The sequence below is a fragment of the Maniola jurtina genome, chromosome 14 (genome assembly GCF_905333055.1).
Source record: "Maniola jurtina chromosome 14, ilManJurt1.1, whole genome shotgun sequence".
Taxonomy (NCBI): Eukaryota; Metazoa; Arthropoda; class Insecta; order Lepidoptera; family Nymphalidae; genus Maniola; species Maniola jurtina.
In genome coordinates this window covers 12,948,869-12,972,307 of record NC_060042.1, presented here as the reverse complement: position 1 = coordinate 12,972,307, position 23,439 = coordinate 12,948,869, and the positions used below count along the sequence as shown (strand labels likewise).

At 34.8% G+C, this 23,439-nt stretch overlaps 2 protein-coding genes and 1 long non-coding RNA gene across 7 annotated transcripts in view; all 3 read left to right on the top strand.

Moving 5' to 3' along the window:
- The window catches only part of LOC123871824, a 36,157-nt gene extending 23,617 nt beyond the window's left edge, over window positions 1–12,540 (top strand). For all 4 annotated transcript variants that reach the window (XM_045915809.1, XM_045915810.1, XM_045915808.1 and 1 more), the window contains 6 exons: window positions 1,257–1,577; window positions 1,739–3,028; window positions 3,115–3,549; window positions 3,632–3,853; window positions 9,602–9,911; window positions 10,998–12,540. In XM_045915809.1, the coding sequence (XP_045771765.1) occupies window positions 1,799–3,028; window positions 3,115–3,549; window positions 3,632–3,853; window positions 9,602–9,911; window positions 10,998–11,188 (2,388 nt within the window). In that variant the 5' untranslated portion in view covers window positions 1,257–1,577; window positions 1,739–1,798 and the 3' untranslated portion in view covers window positions 11,189–12,540. The remainder of the gene's footprint in view (window positions 1–1,256; window positions 1,578–1,738; window positions 3,029–3,114; window positions 3,550–3,631; window positions 3,854–9,601; window positions 9,912–10,997) is intronic.
- A 966-nt stretch (window positions 12,541–13,506) lies between these two features.
- Window positions 13,507–21,167, top strand: LOC123871838 (hexosaminidase D-like). Of its 2 annotated transcripts, XM_045915835.1 has the most exons (12): window positions 13,507–13,746; window positions 13,987–14,041; window positions 14,322–14,504; window positions 15,012–15,209; window positions 16,281–16,464; window positions 17,157–17,311; window positions 17,949–18,061; window positions 18,603–18,718; window positions 19,311–19,404; window positions 19,841–19,927; window positions 20,246–20,439; window positions 20,477–21,167. In XM_045915835.1, exons 1-11 carry the CDS (start codon window positions 13,739–13,741, stop codon window positions 20,427–20,429), a joined length of 1,377 nt encoding a protein of 458 aa, XP_045771791.1. In that variant the 5' UTR covers window positions 13,507–13,738; the 3' UTR covers window positions 20,430–20,439; window positions 20,477–21,167. The 2 variants fall into 2 exon arrangements, with proteins under 2 accessions (XP_045771791.1, XP_045771790.1); XM_045915834.1 differs by having other exon boundaries at window positions 20,246–21,167.
- A 13-nt stretch (window positions 21,168–21,180) lies between these two features.
- On the top strand, window positions 21,181–22,604 carry LOC123871864. Its single transcript, XR_006797352.1, has 2 exons — window positions 21,181–21,538; window positions 21,736–22,604. It is a non-coding gene; the product is annotated as an uncharacterized LOC123871864 (long non-coding RNA).
- Window positions 22,605–23,439: the final 835 nt, after the last annotated feature.

Sequence of the window (23,439 nt, the reverse complement as noted above, 5' to 3'; positions counted from 1 at the left end):
GCCATCTTGAAATTTTTATTAGAACTTAGGTACCTAAGTCGGTCTTAGTTGTTATAATAGAAATACACAATCTGTGAAACTTTTACCTATTACTGTTAATGAGATAGATACCTACAGTCCGCTGACAGACAGACAGACGGACGAACAGCGGACATCGGAGGCTTAGTAATATGTACCGTTCGCACCCTTTAGCTACGGAGCCCTGATAATGATTTCCTATATCCTGCACAAAATTGCATTGAATGGACATAATTAATTTTACTGTCTCGGTAACTTAGTAACTACCTACTTACCTCTAGAAGCCGTTGAAAAACTCAAACTGGTTGAGTCTAGTTTTGCTTAATCTGTGGATTTCCTTGATTTTTTCATTATGTACGTAAATACTTAATTTAATTAAAATACCGAGGTCTACACATGCAGTTCGATCTAGTTAAATTCAAAGAAAATGTAACTATAGCCGTGTATTTATTGTAAAGAAATTACGTAGGTAGGTACGGTCGATTATAAAACGCCGTAATAATAAAGGTTTTTGAAGTCTGTAAACTATAAAGAAGGCACCTAGGTGATGAGTTCTTTACCGGCTCTTCCCAGTAGAATCTATTTTCCGGATTTGTAGTCTTGACATAAATTAAGATCCATAATGGAGCGTTATTTTTAACAATGATGAACTTATTTTTAAATTTAGAACTAAAATAATATACAAACTTCCAAACTAAAATAAAATATTATTATTTATTATTCATCTGCGGTAATACGCGCTGAGTTTTTTAAAGGCGCGTGCATATTATCATAAAAGTTGTACCATCCGTCACACCGTCATCATAAAAGAGCACGGTATTTTTGGAAATAAAACACTTATATCTACTTAATAATAATATAGGCAATATTACTGATAAAATACCAATAGGTATGTATTATTTATTTATATTATTACATCTCTATTCATTTATTATTTACGTAGTTGTCAGGTAGGTGTGAAGTTATTTTCTGTCCGCAACATTATTTTATTACGTGTAGTAAAACTGGATCTTACCTACCTAATAATGTTTAAGGTATAAGTTATGACTAGGTACTTACATTTTTTACTTCTTAATCGTTATCTGAAAGACCTATAAAATTATTATCAACAAATGTTTACATAATGATGGATATAAAAAATGTCAATGTATTATCATACAAAAGTTGAATTTGACCTTGAAATAAAACTCGGAAAATCCCTCTACATAATTCGTTAATTTGACTTTCTATTGTTTCAGATTTATTTGCTGGCGTCGTTTGAAATGTTGCAGAAAAAACTTTGAATCTATGTCAAGAAAAGCAAAGAAAGCATCTAAAAATCTTTATAAAGGACATACTTTCAAAAGTGCATATTTTAAAAACCTGATATCGAGGACTAGCCGGTCCTTGATGAACTCCACAAGTTACAATCCCTGCGCTCTAACACTTTGTATTTCGAAAAGCCCTTGTCGCTATTCAGCCCGTGATCCAAGATTAAGACATTGGTCGCGAGAACTGATTGTCTCAACGTAGAGCAATCACCATTTGGATTGTGAATCCAAATTCTTCTGTGTCATAAGGTTTTTATCTTTTTAATATATTTTAAGTAATATTTTTAAACTACAGTAAAACTTAACAAACTTACTTAAGTATTTTATTTTAATTTGTCATAAGTATTTTGTATTTAGTCATAAAAAAATTATTTATATACTTACCTACATTTCTTACTTACAATTTTTAGATACAGAAAGACTCGAACACGAGTACTTAAATTCGTACTTAAAAGCGCCTGTCGGCACTAATGGACACGGAAAGAACCTACGCAAATGGCATCCCAGGTAACGAACAAGTTTTCAAGTATGAACCGAAAGTACCATCTGAAGAGGAGAAGACTACGTCTCCGTTACTCACCATAAATAATGATATCAAATACATCGATTCTGTCAATGATGAGAGGCATGAGCTGCGAGATGTAGGTAGCTCTAAAAATGATCTGAATAAAATTAATTCAGTGAAGACGGAAGAATCAAATGACAACCTTTTAACTGTAGCTTTTCACAAGGACGACAGAAGTGATGAAGATACAAAATCAACAAATGAAAGAGTTAAATTCTTGGGATTGGGAGATGCTGACAGTATTTGCTCCAGTAATGCACCGCAAGACCAGGAACCACAAATACCTGATGGAGGATGGGGCTGGGTTGTGGTTGCGGCTTCTTTTCTCATTGCCACCGTAGCTGATGGACTCGCTTTTTCATATGGATTGCTGCAAACCAAGTTTGTAGAACATTTTGAAACGAGTGAAGCGAAGACTTCCCTCATTGGGAGTTTATTCATTTCAGTTCCTTTAATAGCAGGACCTATCATGAGCGCACTAGTAGATCGATATGGATGCAGAAATATGACAATTCTTGGTGGCTTATTCTCAACTGTAGGATTTATAGCGGCATCATATAGTAATACTGTAGAAGTCTTGTATATAACTTACGGTATTATTGCTGGGCTTGGTATGGGGCTGTTGTACGTAACCGCTGTCGTTTCAATAGCATATTGGTTCGAGAAACGTCGCAATTTAGCTGTAGGCTTGGGATCATGTGGAGTTGGATTTGGTACATTTGTATACTCGCCGTTGACAACATATTTACTAAATGAATTTGGATGGAGAGGTACATTGATGCTTTTAGCTGGCACAGTACTTAATGTTTGTGTATGTGGTGCGGTAATGAGAGACCCTGAATGGTTGATTCTAGAACAGAAAAAAAATAGGAAATTAAGTAAAACTAAGAGAGCTTCGAGTTCCACGTCAATTTCGGCAAGATCAGGTGGTGGGGAGTCTATGTATCCTGATGCCGAAGAACTTAAGACGATGGTAAACAGTGGGGCGACTCCTGAACACATTCTAGCGCAATTAGTGTCAGCTATAGCTGAAGCTGAAAATGTAGAGGCAGTAACCAAAAGAAATGCTGACATACATAATCAGAAAGTTAGCTCTGTTATTGATTTACCAACATTTTTACAACAAAATGAAAAGGTAAATAAAATATACTAATGAATGTTCCATTTATTTTTACAGGTATTTTGATAAATGATATTGAATAATTTGAATATTTTTTGCAGCTTCCACCTGAAGTTTTCAACCAAATCACTTCTAATGAACGTCTCTACAACATCATTCTACAGAACTATCCTTCTTTACTTCTTCTAAAAAGCAGTTCAGAAACAAAACTACCAACTGACTCAAATAAAAAAGCAAAGCTCAAAAAGAAACAAAAGAAAGATTTTGATAAGAAGCTAGAAGTGGTCAAAGAGAAACTGTTACAGCCGATTCCAGAGAATCGTACTGCTGTTATTACTCCGAAACAAGCGCGCCAGGACTGGTTTTCCAGGCAGATTCAAACTGATCATCATTATCTAAAGGGTATACGAGTACATCGAAACTCTATTATGCATCGTGGTGCTATGATGAACATTGCTAAATACAAATTACGTGCATCGTCATGTCCTGACATCTATAAAAACTCCATGTGGTCTGTGGAAGATCCGGTAGAAGAGGTAATTGGAAACATTAAATCTTATCTGATTCCTTTTATAATATCTAAGTATATGCATTTTGTAAAAAAATATTTTATTTCAGACTTGTTGGAAAAAATTCATCCGTATGATAAACAAGACATTTGACTTCAATATGTTTACTGAGTTTCACTTCCTCATGATGAATCTATCCACGTTGGTTTTGTTCATTTGGTTCATCGTACCCTATTTCTATATATCTCCATTCATGGTAGAAAATGGGTACTCTGAAACTCAAGGATCTCTCATGTTGGGCATATTTGGTGTGGCAACTATCATTGGTATTGTAAGTATGATTTTTAACTTATTAAATTTAAACATGGGGTATCTAATCTACTTTATATAAAATCAGTGACAACATGGATTCTGGGATGTTATAAGAACGCACTTATCCAAATTCTAATTGTGACATATAGGTTCTGTTCGTAGATTTAAATAAATATCTATGAGAAAAATTAAAGAATTATCTATCACTGAGTAACCTCAGCAGATAATCTAACATCTGACTTAGTGACATAACGTTATTTCAAGTTGTCTGCACTACGGAGATGATTAGTCGCTTACGTTATCATTATCTGGAGGCACGGTAGTGCCTCCGGCCAAGTCGAGCTAGAGGTACACCGTAACATCCTTTTCTCGAACCCATTCGTGTCGCTTTCCACCCCCCTGTAACTTCGTTGGAGATAAAGCTAGAAGTCTGAATTTTCAGTGACCAAGAGGACATAGTAAAACCAGGTATATGCCCAAATTACATTTAATTTGAACCAGTAGTTTAAGAACTATTACAAGTCAAAGTTCCTTGATTCTGTAAGTGACACACTCACCGATCATCAAAATTCTAAGGTACTTCTAGCAGACCTACAAGTTTCAAATTTTGCACACAGTTAGTGTTTAGAGTATAAAGCAAGGAAAAATTTAAAAATGCCTGAATTTCAGTCCCGTTTTCAAGATATACTTATTTTTATTTATTACTGCATAAGTAACTTTGTAAACCTATATAAAAAGATTGCAAACTTGCGTGATTACAAAGTTACATTTGCAGCGAATTTCGAATAACTTAAGCGCCTATCTTTAGGCGATAATACTTGAAAATAGACAATAATGAACCCTATTACAAAGTAATAAAAAGGTATATTTGAAAATAGACAATAATGAACCCTATTACATCGTATTAATATGGTGTATTTGAAAATAGAAAATAATAATGGACCCTTTTACAGAGCAGGTAGGCAGTGGGACTAGGTATGGCATATTTGAAATAGACAATAATGAACCCTATTTCAGAGTACTAATATGGTACAGAATATGGTATATTTACTTCGAAAGCAACTTATACGCTACAATAGAAATATACAATAGAAAGCGCGAGTCGGAGTCGCGCACAAAGGGTTCCATATCATCGCACAAAATTGAAAATTATGTACTTTTTAAATAGGTATTTTGGTTTAAAAAACAAAAAAGACGCTTTAAAAATATCACATTTCTTGTATAGAGGCCCCCTTTATTTATTTTATTTTCATTATATTTTACTGTTATAGCGGCAATATAAATACACAATCTTTCAAAATTTCAATTATCTACCTTCTACATTTCATGAGATACAGCCCACTGACAGACAGACGGACAGGCGGACGGCGGGGGCTTATTTATTTATTTATTTTATTTAAACAACTTTATTGCACAAAAATAGAAAGACAATAATAAATGATACACTTATACAAATACAAAGGGCGACCTTATCACTAAAGTGATCTCTCCCAGGTAACCAATGACTTCTATGTATACTAGTATACATAGAAGTCATTGCAGGTAACCCGTATGTTCGAACCTACAGGATGAGACAAGGCTTAGTAATAAGGATCCTGTTGGCACTCGATGGATTCGGTCTTCGGAAAAAAAGCTTGTTTCTTTTCAATCAATGCTATGCATTGTTTTTTACTCAGTCGTTTAGAGTTATTTGTTAATTTTGCCAGATGTGGTATGTCAGTAGGGTTGACAGTTGCCACCTATTAAATATATATTATTTTCTTAAATATCACCCGATTTACATTAATTGTAAACAGATCTCGTATACAAAACGTCGTATACAAAATACTGAGGCGAAAAACTCACGTTAATAGTAAACGAGAGCAGTTAAAAAAGTGAACTTACAAAAATACGATGTATTGTGGTTACTTGGCAGATGGTAGCTTATTAAATTTTTTAAACCGGTTCAATAGTTCCAGAGATTACGTCCTACAAAAAACTTACAAACTTTACGTCTTTACATAGATATAAATTTATTTTAGTATAGATTTATTTGTCTAAGTAAAGAATTTAAAAAAATATAAGTGAAAATAGGCAAAAAAAAATATTGCTCTCATACGTTACGTTTGCCCGAAATAAAGTAACATACTTTATTATTAAGTACGGTTGACAGCCCTAAACGTCGAGGTCCATTCATGGGTTGTGTCTGATGAACATTTGGTAATCATAAAATATAATTCAATTGTTAGTTAGTAGTACCTATCAAGTTTTAAGTAAAATAGACGAGTTCGAGAACTCTACGAAATAGTTGTATTATTTTCCCGGATTGTGGTGTTATCTTCTTATAATATAATACTGTAGTAAAATAATTGTGAAATTAATATCAAAAAGTTCGCGTAGGCGTACTGTAGTCGAGTATGTGGTAGTGCACTGGGATGGATACAACTTTATACTTGTGACGAGCGTGGGGACCCTTACATCGACGCTGATCTGTACTCGGCGGCAATGTTGAAAACTACCACCTTACTATACGGTTCCGTATCTGAACTTAAAAGGATGGTTACCTACCTACAAAAAGAAATGAGATCCCATCAAAAACATAACATGTACAAAAATCCAAGTCTCGCAATGTACCTAGTTCTCTACCGCAAAATGTTTTGAGATCTAACATAAAACCAAGTCGGTTAATTTATTTAGTATCTATAATCCCACCAAAAACATTTCATGTAAAAAGGTAGCCAAGACTCACAAGTTCATAATGTTTTCACTGTTAAAAAGTTATGAGATCTCTAGTAGAGTCAAGCCCCTAGCTGAGCTTAGATTTGTGCTGGCCATGGGACCTATCCCAAGTCCAAAGTAATATAGCTCTTAAATGTTCTTGACTATATCACATTTATAACAATAAATAACAAATCACTCTACTTACAAGCTCTGATTCTACAAACCCTACATCTTGGTAAAAAAAGGACGGCTTGGCCGTTTAATGTTCGTAAAACTATTCAAAAAAAAAAAAATTCAAAATGTTTTTATTCAATTAGACTTTTACAAGTTCTTTCGAATCGTCAAAAGCATCTACCACTGGTTCGGAATGCCTTTCCTACCGAGAAGAACCAGCAAGAAACTCGGCGGTTGCTCTTTTCAAAGATTTGATATACAATATTATGCCATGTATAAAAGCAATTGAAGTCCTGCGCATTGCTGGAGCGAATCGAAGTTCAAATCCACGCTTTTTTATCATTTACATAATCTTCGATAGTATAATATGCTTTTCTCAAGAGCATATTTTTAATAGATTTTTTGAACCTGTGTAAAGGCAAGTCCAAAATTGACTGAGGAATTTTGTTATAGAAGATTATACCCATTCCCACAAATGACTTTTGGACCTTCCTGAGACGGAGTGTAGGAGTCGCAAGCCTGTTACGGTGTCTAGTCAGCCTGTTGTGTAGATCGCCAACCTTCTTGTAACTAAGAATATTTTGTCTTACAAAAATTATGTTGTTGTAAATATATTGAGAGGCTACGGTAAGGATACCTATTTCCTTAAATTTTTCTCGAAGTGAATCGCGTGGTTTTAAGTTATAAATTGCGCGTATTGCCCTTTTTTGTAATACAAAAATTCTCCCAATATCTGCCGCTCTACCCCATATTAAGATTCCATAAGACATAATACTATGAAAATAAGCAAAATATACTATCTTTGCGGTCTCCACGTCAGTTAATTGTCGAATCTTTCTAACCGCGTAAGCAGCAGAGCTTAGTTTGCCAGCAAGAGTTGATATATGGGTGCCCCATTGCAGCTTCGCATCTAAGGTTATCCCCAAAAATGTAGTAGTCTCTTCTATTTTCAAAATATCATTATTTATCATTAAATTAATGTTACTTGTGTTCTTGGTATTGGGCAGTGCGAATTCAATACACTTAGTTTTTTTTGCATTTAAAAGTAGATTATTTACAGTAAACCAGTGAGTTACCTGAGATATGGCACCATTTATATCGTCAAAATTGTCCTTATTTCTATCGACTTTAAAAATCAAAGACGTATCGTCAGCAAAAAGTACGATATCGCAAATATTTTGGACTACATATGGTAAATCGTTTATGTATACTAAGAACATGAAAGGACCTAGAATAGAGCCTTGAGGAACACCCATTAGTGAGGCTGATCCGGATGACTTCACATCATTCACACATACTGTTTGAATACGATCACTAAGATAGGACGCAATGAGACCAAGCGCAGTGTCTTTGATTCCATAGTGGCTCAATTTAACTAAAAGAGTCTCGTGCTCAACGCAATCAAATGCCTTGGATAAATCACAGAAAATACCAATGGCATTCTGTGACCCCTCCCACGCATTGAATATATGCTTTAACAGCATTGCGGCCGCGTCGGTTGTTGATCGACCTTTAGTGAAGCCATACTGTTCAGAATGGAGTAGCTTATTTAAATTGAAATGCTGAAGCAGTTGGTTGAGCATGATTTTCTCAAATATCTTGCTCAGTGTTGGCAAAATTGAAATTGGCCTGTAATTATTTGGGTCACTTTTGCTACCCGATTTAAAAAGAGGTATCAATTTACTACATTTCATGAGATCTGGAAAAGCGCCTGTATCCACAGACTCATTAAAAATTAAGGCTAGATATGGCGCAATAATATCAATAATATTGTTAATTATTTTTACTGATATTCCCCACAGATCTCCGGTTTTTTTGCTTTGTAAAGATTTGAACACTTTAACAATGTCATATGGAGTAACGTATTCAAACCTAAACAACACACCGCATTCAGTGACATTGGCCCTGAGAAGATCATAGGCTTCTGTTGGTGAAGAGCTAAGCTATTACATGACATAACATATTTTAAGGCCATAAGGAATAGTTTGTTCGACAATTACTAATTTGTATTGTACTTCGTGATGGTCGCAGAAGCTATTCCGGGCTTAAATGTCATTTCAGATAAAAATCCACGAACTGTAAACGGCCAAGCCGTACTTTTTTTACCAAGATGTAGGGTTTGTAGAATCAGAGCTTGTAAGTAGAGTGATTTGTTATTTATTGTTATAAATGTGATATAGTCAAGAACATTTAAGAGCTATATTACTTTGGACTTGGGATAGGTCCCATGGCCAGCACAAATCTAAGCTCAGCTAGGGGCTTGACTCTACTAGAGATCTCATAACTTTTTAACAGTGAAAACATTATGAACTTGTGAGTCTTGGCTACCTTTTTACATGAAATGTTTTTGGTGGGATTATAGATACTAAATAAATTAACCGACTTGGTTTTATGTTAGATCTCAAAACATTTTGCGGTAGAGAACTAGGTACATTGCGAGACTTGGATTTTTGTACATGTTATGTTTTTGATGGGATCATTATTACCATAAGAAGTACAGCGACAACATTGGAGAGATCTAATCTTATCTTTGAATGCAGCAAAGCAAACATGGTTAAGGTCTTATTTGCTTTTCTAAATTATTAATTTTAGTCTGATAAGTTTCATGTGTCAAGGACAACTTACGCATTAAAATATTAAAAATGGTTTGAATATCCTCGAATTGGTGAATTATTATTGTAGGTATATACTTTATGAGGTCTTTACCTCGCCTTTTAATCAGGATTTAATAATTTAATTTTCTAAAGATTTTTTATGCACTACCCACATTAAATTAATTTTAGAAGCTTCGTTGATTTAATTTTCTGTAATAAATCGTACTTCTTCTTCTATCCTGCGTTCATTTTGCGCTTTATTTGTCCTGAATATGTACGTAATTTCTTGTTAATTTCAGGTGGGTCTTGGATGGATCGGTGATCTGCCATGGGTCAATATAACTAAAACATACGCTGCATGCCTGATAGCCTGTGGCGGTACAATCATCCTCTTCCCCATTCTGATTCGCACTGTAGATGCCAAGGAGACCTACAGTTTTTACATCTTAGCCATAAACTCAATGGTATTTGGTCTAACATTCTCCAGTTCATATTCTTACACCCCAAGTATATTGGTGGAGTTGATTGCTTTGGAACGATTTACAATGGCTTATGGATTGGTTTTGCTAAGTCAAGGAGTCGGACATTTGATTGGACCGCCTATAGCTGGTGAGTTAGTGTTATTTTTATAGTACCTACCTATTTCGCGCAACTACTTCTGACTCTTCTTTCTGACTTTCTTCTTTACTCTTTTCTTTATTTTTTAAGCTATGCTAGATCACTACAGTAGGCACTTCAGTAGGCACGAACTGGACGAACCGTACAATCCTTTTCTCGAAGCCATTCAGGGCATTTTCGACCCCCATATAACTTCGTTGTAGATTCATGTTTACATTCCAAAAATAGTTATTTGCAATAAGTGGCTACAATACTGTTTGACCATTTCAACATCGATGATAGTTGACAAATGACAAATGAGCATACAAGTGTTAGTTTCACTAACACTTGTATGCTCATTTGTTTGTTCAAGCAAAATTTTTGATTTTTATAAAATTTTAATACCTACTTAAAGCAATGTTAGGATCGATGGGGGTACAGTCTAGATGCGGTAAATTATTATTTCTGGAAAAATTACATCAGTCATCCTCCTTACAAATGAATTCATCACATATATAGCACATAGATACGTATTAGTTATACTTCTATGCGCAATGTGTATTCCTCATGCAAGCAGAAATATCAGAGTTTTGATATGTTTACATTCTGTTATCGTCAGTTGTTATCATGTAAACCTTTTAGGTAGGTATTTATTAAAAATCAATATTATTGGTAATCAATCTGGAATTTTTGAATCAATCATATGATGTTAATCTACAATATGTCTTAAAGCTTAAACGATAACAAAACGATTTTTATGATGCCACCAAGCATGCCTATTCATTTAGGACAAGGAACCAGCTTACTTTGCTTTAATCCGCAAAAAGATAACAGATATATCTAGATCCAGGCAGTGTTTTGCGATTACGTTGGTTTTTAATTTTTATTCGAATAAATCACTTAACTTTTTTTTTTTATTTCTTATTTGACACAAATAAAAAATTGAAAACACCTGGAGGTCTAGAAATGTGAGATTTTGCTTGTAGAAATGAAGAAAATCTTTTTCTATAAAGTACCCCACTAAGAAAGTTTTCATAAATTCCGCCAGCTAAAGCTAAAGAGAGGCAGTTTCTAAAATACGTTTATCAATATTTTCAGGAGCTTTAAAAGACAGAACTGGATATTGGGACGCGGCGTTCTACGTGGCTGGTATATGGGTGATCGTTTCGGGCTTCCTAGTAGCTGTTATTCCATACACAAAGAATTTCCGCATAATCGGAAACGCTCCTTTGGCTAAAGATGTCGCGGTCGAACCCGATCCAGGAGTGAGAATCATTATTGCACATTAATTAATTAGATAATCTTTGATTTTGTGACTTAAATATTAGTTCTTAGTGTGTGTACGCCTTTAGGATTGGGTTCATTTTAATTTAGTGCCTTTTTACTGTGACATAAGGAAAGAAATAGGTTTTAGACAGATTTTAGAGTGAATACAATATTGTAAATAACGAACTTCAGGAGCCAGTTTATTTTGATAAAACGGCTATGCAATTTTTTTTTAAGGTACTTATTTTTAATATTTTATTTTACTTCAGTGATATAAAATGAGCTGATTAATTTTCAATACATTTTTAAGAAATTATAATGACATCATAGACGATTGACATACTTACATTTAAGATTATTATTATCTTTTAAAGTTATATACCTATCTAGTTTAATAACGAGTGAACTGTAGCGAAATGAATATTTTAGGTATTTTTTTATTATTATAGTTGTAAGTAGCAGGTACTTATGTTTTCTCTATATTTTAAATTTGTTGTGTCACACGATATCTTAAAATATTTTTGCACTAAGTAGCTTTAATTTTCTAGGAGAAAATAATAACGAAGGACATTACAGTAAGACGAAGGTTGCATGTGGCTAAAGGTTTCATTGAATTGTGTAGTAGAAAGTTTTGTATGTAATTTCTTGTGAGTTTTTTTAAATTAAGTTTTGCTGTGAAACTTGACTAGTAAGTGCGGATGTTTTTTTAATTATTTTTTGTATAGTAGGTATGCGAAGCGATAGCGTAGGCATTTTAAAAATATTGGTTTGAAGAAGTTTTGATAGTAATTAATTATCTAGTAGGTACGTGATATGAAACCGGAAGTCATGATACCGATCTACTGTGCCTAATAATCCGAATTGAAGCTGTGCGTAATCTCTGCCCACCTTTATAAAAAATATTGGAGTAGATTTTATAATAAAATAAGTTAGTGGTACCTAGTACGTCCTACATACAAAAACTGTTATTAAAAATATTGTAAAATAAATACTGATATACATATGTAACATTATTATATTATTTTATTATATTCAAGTACTATTTTTACAGAGTGAATTTTGAAATTAATGGATACTTACTATTATACCTAAGTAGGTATCTAGATTTTTACATTAACATATTCTTACAGCTAGGTACAAGTTACAACTACTTTATATTAGGTAACTAGGTACCTAAATAATTACTATGTATTTCTATTTATATTTTGTACGAAATATATTTTTCAAAGTATTGTAGGTAATTTGTAGTTCGTAAGTTTTCGAATATATACCTATTATACTTACCTACTTACTTATTTAGCATTTTAATATAAAAAATTATACAATATACAATATTTAACCAAGAATTATTTCATTAAAGTTTGGTATTAATGCATTTGTGTTGTTTTATATTGTTTTATACCCTGAGCAAATACCTATTAAATAGATAGTTATTAGGTAGGTGTAGGTATTTATTAGGATATTTTTAGGTCTCGCTAGTTAGCCTAGGCTGGATTTAAATTATCTACCCTAGGATTAAATTCAATCAATCAATCAGCCTGTTTGCGTCCACTACTGGACATAGACTTTCCCAAGAGCGCGCCACCACACACGATCCTCCGCCTTCCTCATCCACCCACTTCCCGCTATCTTCTTGAGCTCCGGGTTGGAGGTTGTCCCACACTGATTATATTATGTACCTCACTTAACTAATATGCACCTATGTTTTGTAAATGCGAAGTGTCGGTCTGTCCGTCCGTCCATCTGTCCGTCTGTTACCTTTTCATGGATTATTCGACGAAAGAAGAGATGATTGAATAGACAGCTTTTGTTTCGAACATCCACGCGGACCAAGCCGCGGGCGTCATCTAGTAATACTAACTATAAAAACGAAAGTTTAGTCGGTTTGTCTGTCTGTTTGACCTTTTTACGGTCAACTCACTGCTGAACCGGTCTTATCGTTTGACACAAAGATATCGCATCCTGGAGTATCAACTAGGAAGTAACTATTCTAGGGTTCCGTACACGAAAGGTGCCAACGGAATCTAATTAAACTAAATTGCTAAGTAATTAATAATTACTTACTTATATAAGTAACTGATTAAAACACATTATACCGACAGTGAAAAAAACACATATTACTTCTATGCATGAATATACCTACTAATTTGCTTCTATGTTTATAAGTTATACAATGTTGACACGTTTACAATGTTACCCGTACATACAAAGATTGTAGGCTGCTTATTATATATGGCGTTAGAATATCTATGATTTTATTGACATGTTTCAGTGTCATTGTCATATTGATAGTTGACAGTTATGTCAATTGACTTTGACATTTGCTGCTAGGGATTTGTATTCACATGTGGGTTTTCTTATCTTTTCTTATCACTAAATTCCAGCTAAATTCACTGAATTTCTCTGAAATTATTTCCAAATATCTACAAAATACTCATTCCTTTACGGTTAATACGTTGCGGAATTAACAAGGAAACTTAAGACGGAGTGTCCTGGTACCATTTCCGCTAAGTGTGCTTACTATTTTATTTAAAATTCAGTGCTGTTTAGTCCCGGTGCGACTTCAAATTATAATGCATAAGTAAGTGATAGGTATTTTGCCAATGTTTGCGCGTTGTTTGGTCCGTATTACTTCGAAAGCCTGTAACCATTTCTAGGGGATGCTTAGTTTGTTTCCTTTCAGGCTGATAAACAGAGGAAATAAAATCTATCTTTAAAAATATAATATACTTACTTACACCCCAATAATCACCTATGGACGTAAAGGTTTTACTTTAGTATAATACAAGACAGTACAATTATAATGTTACATCACTTGCAGGATAGTTCACTTGGATTTGAAAGGTGCACCTTTGAAGCTGTCATTTTTAGAACAGGTATGATTTATACTTACATTATACATTTTATAAGTACCTTAGTATCTAAGTTTTCTACTTTGTTAATTTGTCACACCTTCAATTAATTGTTGCTTGTTAATTGATTGAAATTGAAAAATTTTGTATTCTCCTACATTGACCCTGATCTGTTTTTGGACCTGTCTTTGGATTTCTGTCCATGTTACAAAATCACAGCGCCAAGATATGTCTGTAGTTAAAGATTTGCTTAAAAAATTATCACCCAGTTTTTGACTGAAGTTAATATACAGGATTTTTGTAGGTACTCAAATATATCAAGAAATGCGGTGCTACAGGCATACTCATAGAATGGGAGGACTCTTTCCCCTACAGAGGAGAAATAGTAGATATTGGTAGCAATGCTGATGCAAGCGGCGATGGAATGTATTCTATTGAAGAAGTGATGTATATTTTTCAGTGTGCAAAGGAGAATCAGCTTGAAGTGGTAGGTATTAGAGTTTATGTTTAATTGTATTATAGGATAGGTGGATTTAAGTTGGAAGCTTAACAGCTATCACAGTTCCAGCTCGATGGTACCATATTATTATATTGTCATAGTTTCCAAATTTTGCAAATTCCATACTAATAATATGATTGCGAAAGTATCATGTCTGTCTGTCTGTTAGCTACTAGCTTTTTGGAGCCCATCTGTTTTACTAATTATGATAAAATTTGAAAAGATAACTTGCATCCCAGGTATAGACAAATTTGTTGCAGAAAATCAAAGAGTTGCCACAGGATTTTTAAAAAACCTAAATCTGCGTGGATTTACAAGGGGGCATAATCAGGTTTCAAATAAGAAGTAGGTAGGGAAAAAGTAACTTATTAGATTCTCTTACATTACTACAAAGGTACAGGTAATGCCAATATAAAGTGTATAATAATAAATTATTAAAACAAAATACAAAAACTACCAGACCTTAAAGGTACCATAATTATTTCAAACTTTCAGATTCAATTAGTTCAGACTATAGGGCACATGGAGTTTGTCCTCAAACACCCAGTGTTCAGGAAGTTACAAGAGAAGCCCAGGACACCGGCAGTGTTATGTCCTTCACAACAGAACAGCCAGAGCTTGGTGCGTGCGATGGTGCAACAGGTCTTAAATGTTCAGCCTGACGCTAAATACTTTCATATAGGGGCTGATGAAGTAAGTAACTTGCCAATCCATACTTCCATACTTAATATGCGAAAGCTTGTCTGTATATCTGCTAGGTTTTCATGGCCCAACAGTTTAACCGATTTTGATGGTTAGTACAGAGTGAGTTTACATCTCAGAACATAGACTACTTTTTATCCCAGAAATAGTTTCACAGGTTTTAAAAATCCCGGATGAGTCGGATTCACACACAAAGGGTTTCGTAGGATCGTATAACACTTTTTTTTTTTGTCAAATGCACGGTTTTTCGATTTTTTCCTTTACTTGTGCAGACCTACCTGAAAACCTACGGCTAAGACCTACGGCTGAAAATACCTACACACTCCTCCTCCTATTATGCTAAATCTTTTACTGTTACCGCTATACTGCTCTGGAACTCTCTCCCCTTGGATATCAAACAGTCTAAATCTCTGTCTATTTTCAAAACGAAACTGAAACTATTCTATTTATCCTCAATCTGATGTGTTTATTTATTTATTTCTACTTTTTATTCCTCGTATCTGTCGTCTATTCCTATCCTTATTCCGTTCTTATTTACTGTAATATTATTATTATTAGGTATATACTTAATTATTTATTTTAAATTATATATATACATTATGTTTATTTACTTTATTTTATTAGTACACCCCTTCCACTTGCTTTAATTTTTATTATCTCCTCACCCTAAGGTTGCCTGGAAGAGATCGCTATTTTAGCGATAAGGCCGCCTTTTGTACATAAATCTATAATGTTATTTATATATTACTGTCTTGTTGGTGTACAATAAAGAATATTTTACTTTTACTTACTTTACCTACCTGCCATATTTCATGATTCTAGGTAAATGGGAAATACCCTATAGGTTTCTTGACAGACACGACTGACAGACAGATAACAGACAGTTCCTATAAGGGTTCCTTTTTTTCCTTTCAAGGTATGGAACCCTAACAAACCTAAATCTATGTGGGCGATTACCCCTTCCTAGTTAGCCCAGTTCCATTTTAGACTATATCATCACTTACCATCAGGTGAGATCTCAGTCAAGGGCTAACTTGTAACAGAAATAAAAAATGTTTCTAGGTGTGGCACACAGCAGTATGCATACAATGCCAGTACAGGGCCGTATCAAGTAAATTCGGGAAATTGTGCTTGTATTTGGAGCACATACGAGATCTAGCCATTTTCATAAAGCAATTGCGTCCGGAACTTACTATTCTACTGTGGGACGATATGTTGCGGTCTACTCCTGCTGAAGTATTGCAATGTAAGGTATCTATAGACTGCACTTGACTTTGCTTAACTTAAAAAATAGGGATGATGACTACTAGTCAAATCAACGACATTTTATCTTTTAGCATTTATAATATGGGTAGTAATGGGCGATTAGTATATATTATTTAAATAAAAATAAAATAAAAATAGCCTTTATTCTCTGATCTTAAGTACTACAATTATACAATATATTACACTACTTACAAAATAATGGTAATACCAATTTCCCAGTGTATATTTAATCCTACCTGGACTAATTAGATCGTTGTCTTTCTTGGGCATAGACCCCCTCTAGAATCCTCCATTTCTCCCTGTCAGGCACCAATCTGCGCCGTCAAGGAAAAAGAAAACAGTATAAATGTACCCAGTACCCACCTATTTTTAGGGTTCCGTACCTCAAAAGGAAAAACGGAACCCTTATAGGATCACTTTGTTGTCTGTCTGTATGTCTGTCTGTCCATTCGTCCGTCCATCATGTCTGTCAAGAAACCTATAGGGTACTTCCCGTTGACTCATGGGGTATATTATCATATGAAAGCGCTTTATCTCTACATTCTAAAACAGATTTTTATTTATTTTTATGCATAATAGTTTTTGATTAATCGTGCAAAATGTTGGAAAAAATACCTGAGTACGGAACCCCTTAGTGCACGAGTCTGACTCTCACTTGGCCGGTTTTTTTAGATTACAAGTTAGGGGAGCTAGTGCGGCCCGTGGTGTGGGACTACAACATAAAGCCTCACTTCCACATTAACCCGCAGCTGTGGGAGAACTATAAGACGCTATTTCCCACCGTGTGGGCCGGCAGTGCATTCAAAGGTGCTAATGGCAGTTGTAAGGTAAGTTTAAATAAAATAAAACTTATTAGGCTCATATTATAGGTTAGTACAATCTTTTTGCCCTATTTGGGCAAAGGTTATGGCCATAGTCCACCACGCTCAGTTGACAATTTAGAAAATACAAATTCCCATATTGCCCCTGCCATGAATCGAACTCGGGACTTCCAGCTTATAAGATCACAGCGTTCATCACGCCAGGGTGATCGATAAAAATTATCAATTTTTTAACCCCCGACCCAAAAAGAGGGGTGCTATAAGTTTGACGTGTGTATCTGTGTATCTGTCTGTGGCATCGTAGCTCCCAAACTAATGAACCGATTTTAATTTAGTTTTTTTTTGTTTGAAAGGTGGCTTGATCGAGAGTGTTCTTAATTACTATAATCCAAGAAAATCGGTTCAGCCGTTTGAAAGTTATCAGCACTTTTGAAAGAAAAGAAAGAAAGAAAAACTGTTTATTTGGTACCAACAAAAATATAACTTAAAATAAATAAAATATGAAATGGGACTTTTCTAGTTACTGTAACCTTCACTTGTCGGGGGTGTTATAAATTTTTAATTAACACTTGTTAACCATTTAATTGACATTTCTGTGATTGTGAGCAGTCACTTATTATTATTGTTATTTGTTTGGAGGCAGGTCTACACGAATGAGGAAAGGTACATGAGCAATCAGGAGGCGTGGATAGATGAAGTCAAGAAAAATAGCCACAAGGTTGACTTTGTGGGTGTCATACTGACGGGCTGGTCACGGTAAGCACACCAGTTTCTATTCCTATGTTTAGTAAAAAATCTATCAAGTTCGAGTCGTACTCGCAACCGAAGGGTTCCGTACTTACCATCGTACAAGAAATAACACTTTTTAGGGTTCCGTACATCAAAACGAAAAACGGAACCCTTAACGGAACAAAGAACAAAGTGATCCTATCACTTTGTTGTTTGTTTGTCTGTCTGGGTAAGCCTTATAGCACAAGTAAAGGAATAAATCCGAAAACCATGAATTTGTGGTTAGATCATTTAAAAAAAATTAAAATGTGTTTAAATTTTCAAAGTAAGATAACTATGCCAAGTGGGGTATCATATGAAAAGGCTTTGCCTGTACATTCTAAAACAGATTTTTATTTATTTTTATGCATAATAGTTTTTGATTTATCGTGCAAAATGTCGGAAAAATACCTGAGTGTGGAACCCTCGGTGCGCGAGTCTGACTCACACTTGACCGGTTTTTTCATATTCACGACGGTCATTTCCAAATTATTAATTACTATGGCAACTCCTTGATTTTGTGTTGTAGGTACGACCATTTCGCGACGCTGTGTGAGCTGCTCGCGGTGTCTATGGGCTGTTTGAGGGAGTGCTTGCGATTGTGGAACAAGTTTTTGGACACCAACTATAGTAATGAAGTCAATGGTAATTATGAATATTTTTGTCTGGTACTTATTACTCAAATGTATTACTGTCAAAGCAAGTGATAATATTATAATTGACTAGCTGTTGACCCTTCCACTTTAATATGGGTACCTTCAAGTCAAGAGTGAATACTGAATAGGCAACTTCTAGGCAAGCGCGCTCCATCTTAGGCTGCATCATCACTTGCTAGCAGATCTGATTCCAGCCAAGCGCTAGTCTATAAATTAAAAAAAAAAAAGAATGCTCGCAACTTCGTCCACGTGGATATAGATTTTTAAAAATCCCGTAGGTACTTTTTGATTTTTCAGGATAAAAAGTAGCCTGTGCCACTCTCCGACCATCCTACCGGCAAAGCCGTGCCACGTGTAGAAACTACAGGGGTATGGTAAGGTTAGCCCGCTTCTATTTTAGACTGCATTATCACTTACCACCAGGTGATATTGCAGTCAAGAGCTAACTTGTATCTGAATGAAAAACATGCTTATGACGTCACATAATATGTGTATATCATACAAGCTTCCATATTAAGCGAGGGTTTTGACGTTTGATAAAAAGTCGCTGATTTGACTAGTAGTCATCATTCCTGTTGTAGAAGCGGACGTGACGCCGGGACAAGAGTTGGTGCAACACATGCAGTGTTATGAGATGTTCAGGGAGCGCTCCGAGAAACTCATACAAAGCGATCTGTAAGTATTAAACTTTAATGTAGACTATTATTGTTTTGTATAGTAGTTGTGTAGTATTATTTTATATACATACGAGAAGATGCCCGCGACTTCGTCCGCGTAGATTTAGGTTTTTAAAGATCCCGTGGAAACTGTTTGATTTTCCGCGACAAAAATTGCCTATGTCAATTACAGGGACGCAAGTTATCTCGGTACCAAATTTCATACAAATCGCTTAAGCGGATGGGTTTTTGTGGATCCCGTGGGAACTCTTTGATTTTCCGGGATAAAAAGTAGCCTATGCCCCTCCCCAGGATATAAGCTAACCGTGTACCAAATTTTGTCAGAATCGGTTTAACGGTTGGGCTGTGAAAAGGTAGCAGACAGACAGACACACACTTTCGCATTTATAATATTAGTATGGATAGTATGGACAGTATGTATGTTTTGTTTTCAGATTGGCCACGTGGATGAACCCGTGGCAAGTGGAGCACGGCTACACTTGCCCCGCGCAGCTCGAGATCATCGCCAACGAGTCTGTCATGTAAGCATCATAGAGATATACCTCTGTTTATGTCCTTTATCGTCTTTGAAACAGCGAGTTGTTTGATTTCCACTATGCAATTATTTTTAATGATACAGGGCATAATATTGTACATATCTAATCTATAAAAAGTGTAAATTAAAAATTTATAACACCCCCGACAAGTGAAGGTTACAGTAACTAAAAAAGAGCTGATTGTAGACGATTCGAAATTAGATTTATTTGACGTATTTGATGATTCGAAAATAGCTGTAAAAGTTTATTTATATTAAATATCTAATTTGACAATAATTTTCTTTAAAATTGTTTTTTCCATAGGTTAATAAGGCAGCTAACAGCGCTACGAGAGATATTCGTCCGCCAACTAGCGGCCATCACCGGAAGCAGGAGCACGAAGGAATGGCTCGGTACCTTCATCACACCGTTACTGAACAAACTCACAGACATACAAGACGTGGCGATCACGCGGTACAACCTCGACGCCAGTGTGAGGCCCATCTAATAGGGTACAGTTACAATATAGGGTACAGTTACATTGTTACGGTACAGTTACATTATAGGGTACAGTTACATTATAGGGTACAGTTACATTGTTAGGGTACAGTTACATTATAGGGTACAGTTACATTATAGGGTACAGTTACATTGTTAGGGTACAGTTACATTATAGGGTACAGTTACATTATAGGGTACAGTTACATTGTTAGGGTACAGTTACATTATAGGGTACAGTTACATTATAGGGTACAGTTACATTATAGGGTACAGTTACATTGTTAGGGTACAGTTACATTATAGGGTACAGTTACATTATAGGGTACAGTTACATTGTTAGGGTACAGTTACATTATAGGGTACAGTTACATTATAGGGTACAGTTACATTGTTAGGGTACAGTTACATTATAGGGTACAGTTACATTATAGGGTACAGTTACATTATAGGGTACAGTTACATTGTTAGGGTACAGTTACATTATAGGGTACAGTTACATTATAGGGTACAGTTACATTATAGGGTACAGTTACATTGTTAGGGTACAGATACATAAGTTGCGTGACTTTATAAATAGTTAGGTTATTTATATTTTAGTAAACGAAACCTCACTTCATTTATAGACCTACATATTTTGATATTATGTAATATCAGTAACTATTTTATATCTGCCACAACCAATATACTCGTAGCTATTTTAGTTCATAAAATCATGTGAAAACTACCCAAAAAGATATAAAATCATGTAAAAAAGTGTGAGGCCCATCTAATAGGGTACAGTTACAATATAGGGTACAGTTACATTGTTACGGTACAGTTACATTATAGGGTACAGTTACATTATAGGGTACAGTTACATTGTTAGGGTACAGTTACATTATAGGGTACAGTTACATTATAGGGTACAGTTACATTGTTAGGGTACAGTTACATTATAGGGTACAGTTACATTATAGGGTACAGTTACATTGTTAGGGTACAGTTACATTATAGGGTACAGTTACATTATAGGGTACAGTTACATTATAGGGTACAGTTACATTGTTAGGGTACAGTTACATTATAGGGTACAGTTACATTATAGGGTACAGTTACATTATAGGGTACAGTTACATTGTTAGGGTACAGATACATAAGTTGCGTGACTTTATAAATAGTTAGGTTATTTATATTTTAGTAAACGAAACCTCACTTCATTTATAGACCTACATATTTTGATATTATGTAATATCAGTAACTATTTTATATCTGCCACAACCAATATACTCGTAGCTATTTTAGTTCATAAAATCATGTGAAAACTACCCAAAAAGATATAAAATCATGTAAAAAAACCAAAAACTAGCCAAAGATATATTTTTGATGTACGTATTTGACCCTCTTATGCACCTATGATTGTATCCTAATATCAACATTTCTTATAGTTAAGTGACTAGTTAGGGTACCTGTCAACTGAACTGAATTGAAGCGAAGCGGAGACCGTGTTGAGCGGATCAAACAGATTATTAATGCGTCACGCCACTGCTGGAATTTTTAAAAACCTAAATTCACACGAAGAGACACAGCTAGTATTTTAATAATATGTTTAACTGGTGTGTTAATCATCAAACATCTCCACTCCGCTCCGCTTCAGTTGACAGACACTTAGTGTAAATCTGCCAAAAGATAAAAAGCACTATTTTCCTGTAGTATGTTCTATGAAACATGTCCGTCTATAGCTGGCTAGTGTTCAACTTTCCTTTTTTGTGTAAATCAGTATTGTTCTAGTCATTGGGACTAATAAAAAAATTACACTTTTCTTAATAATACATGGCATACTATGCCTTCAGGTAAAATAACCCTTTTATATTAATCTCACTTTTAATTCACATTTTGATAAATAAATGATTTTCTATTCAGTGATTTGTACCTTGAAATGCTCATGAAAAAAACTCTTTACCTGACGGCATCTGCATGAGTAGTGTTCTTATTTTTATGTTAGTAAAGAATATAGATTATAATAATAGTTATAACATTTTAATTAGTGTAAATAAGACTTAAGTATTATAAATCTGGCCTGTGGCCCCAAATCTAGGTAAGTGGAGCGGGGGGATGTGTTAGGTCTTCAAATGAACGCCCCGATTGTTTATGAAAAACGTAATAATCGTAATCAGTAGCAAATTCTGCCTCATGATTGGCTGTGGAAGAATGGAAACAGCGAATCCAACCAATCAAGATGCAGAATTTGATTACGCTTAGGATGAATTATTACGTTCTTCTTATATGCACAATCGGGGGGTTAGGTTAAGAGAAGACGTGATATTTTTTTCACGTCATCTATTGAAAATCTGAATAATCTGCTAAACACATCTCCATCCATATCTGCTTTGGTCACTACTGGACCTGAAGGTGCCTGTCAACTGAAGCGCAGCAGAGAGGAGACGTGCTTAGTCTACCTACCAATCAAGTTTTTGAGATATTCACGTCATCTTTTAATAATCTGATTTGTTTGTTATACAGGTTGTTTGGTAATTAGTATATAATGACGACACGTATCCATGCTACTTTGATCTGATAAACACAATGCTGAAGTATAATGACGAAATAAAATTATAAAAATTTCCATACAAAATTAAAAAAAAATTATATCAAAGTTTTCATGACCCTAATGTGCCCTAACTCATTGAGATCGTTGGCCATCTTTAGATAGGCTGAGGCCAACGATCTCAGTGAGTTAGGGCACATTAGGGCCATGAAAACTTGGTTATAAAAAAATTAAAATTTTGGATGGAAATTTTTATAATTTTATTTCGCCATTTTACTTCAGCATTTTATTTATCAGATCAAAGTAGCATGGGTTGGGTACGTGTCGTCATTATATACTAATTACCAAACACCCTGTATATGTCTCCGCAGTCCCCTCCGCTCGGCTTCAGTGGACATGCATACTTAGCTGTTTAAGGTCTATAGGGCATACTTTGACTTTGCTCAGATTTTAATAAAAATGAAGTTATGCCTCTTACATAAATCCATCTCAT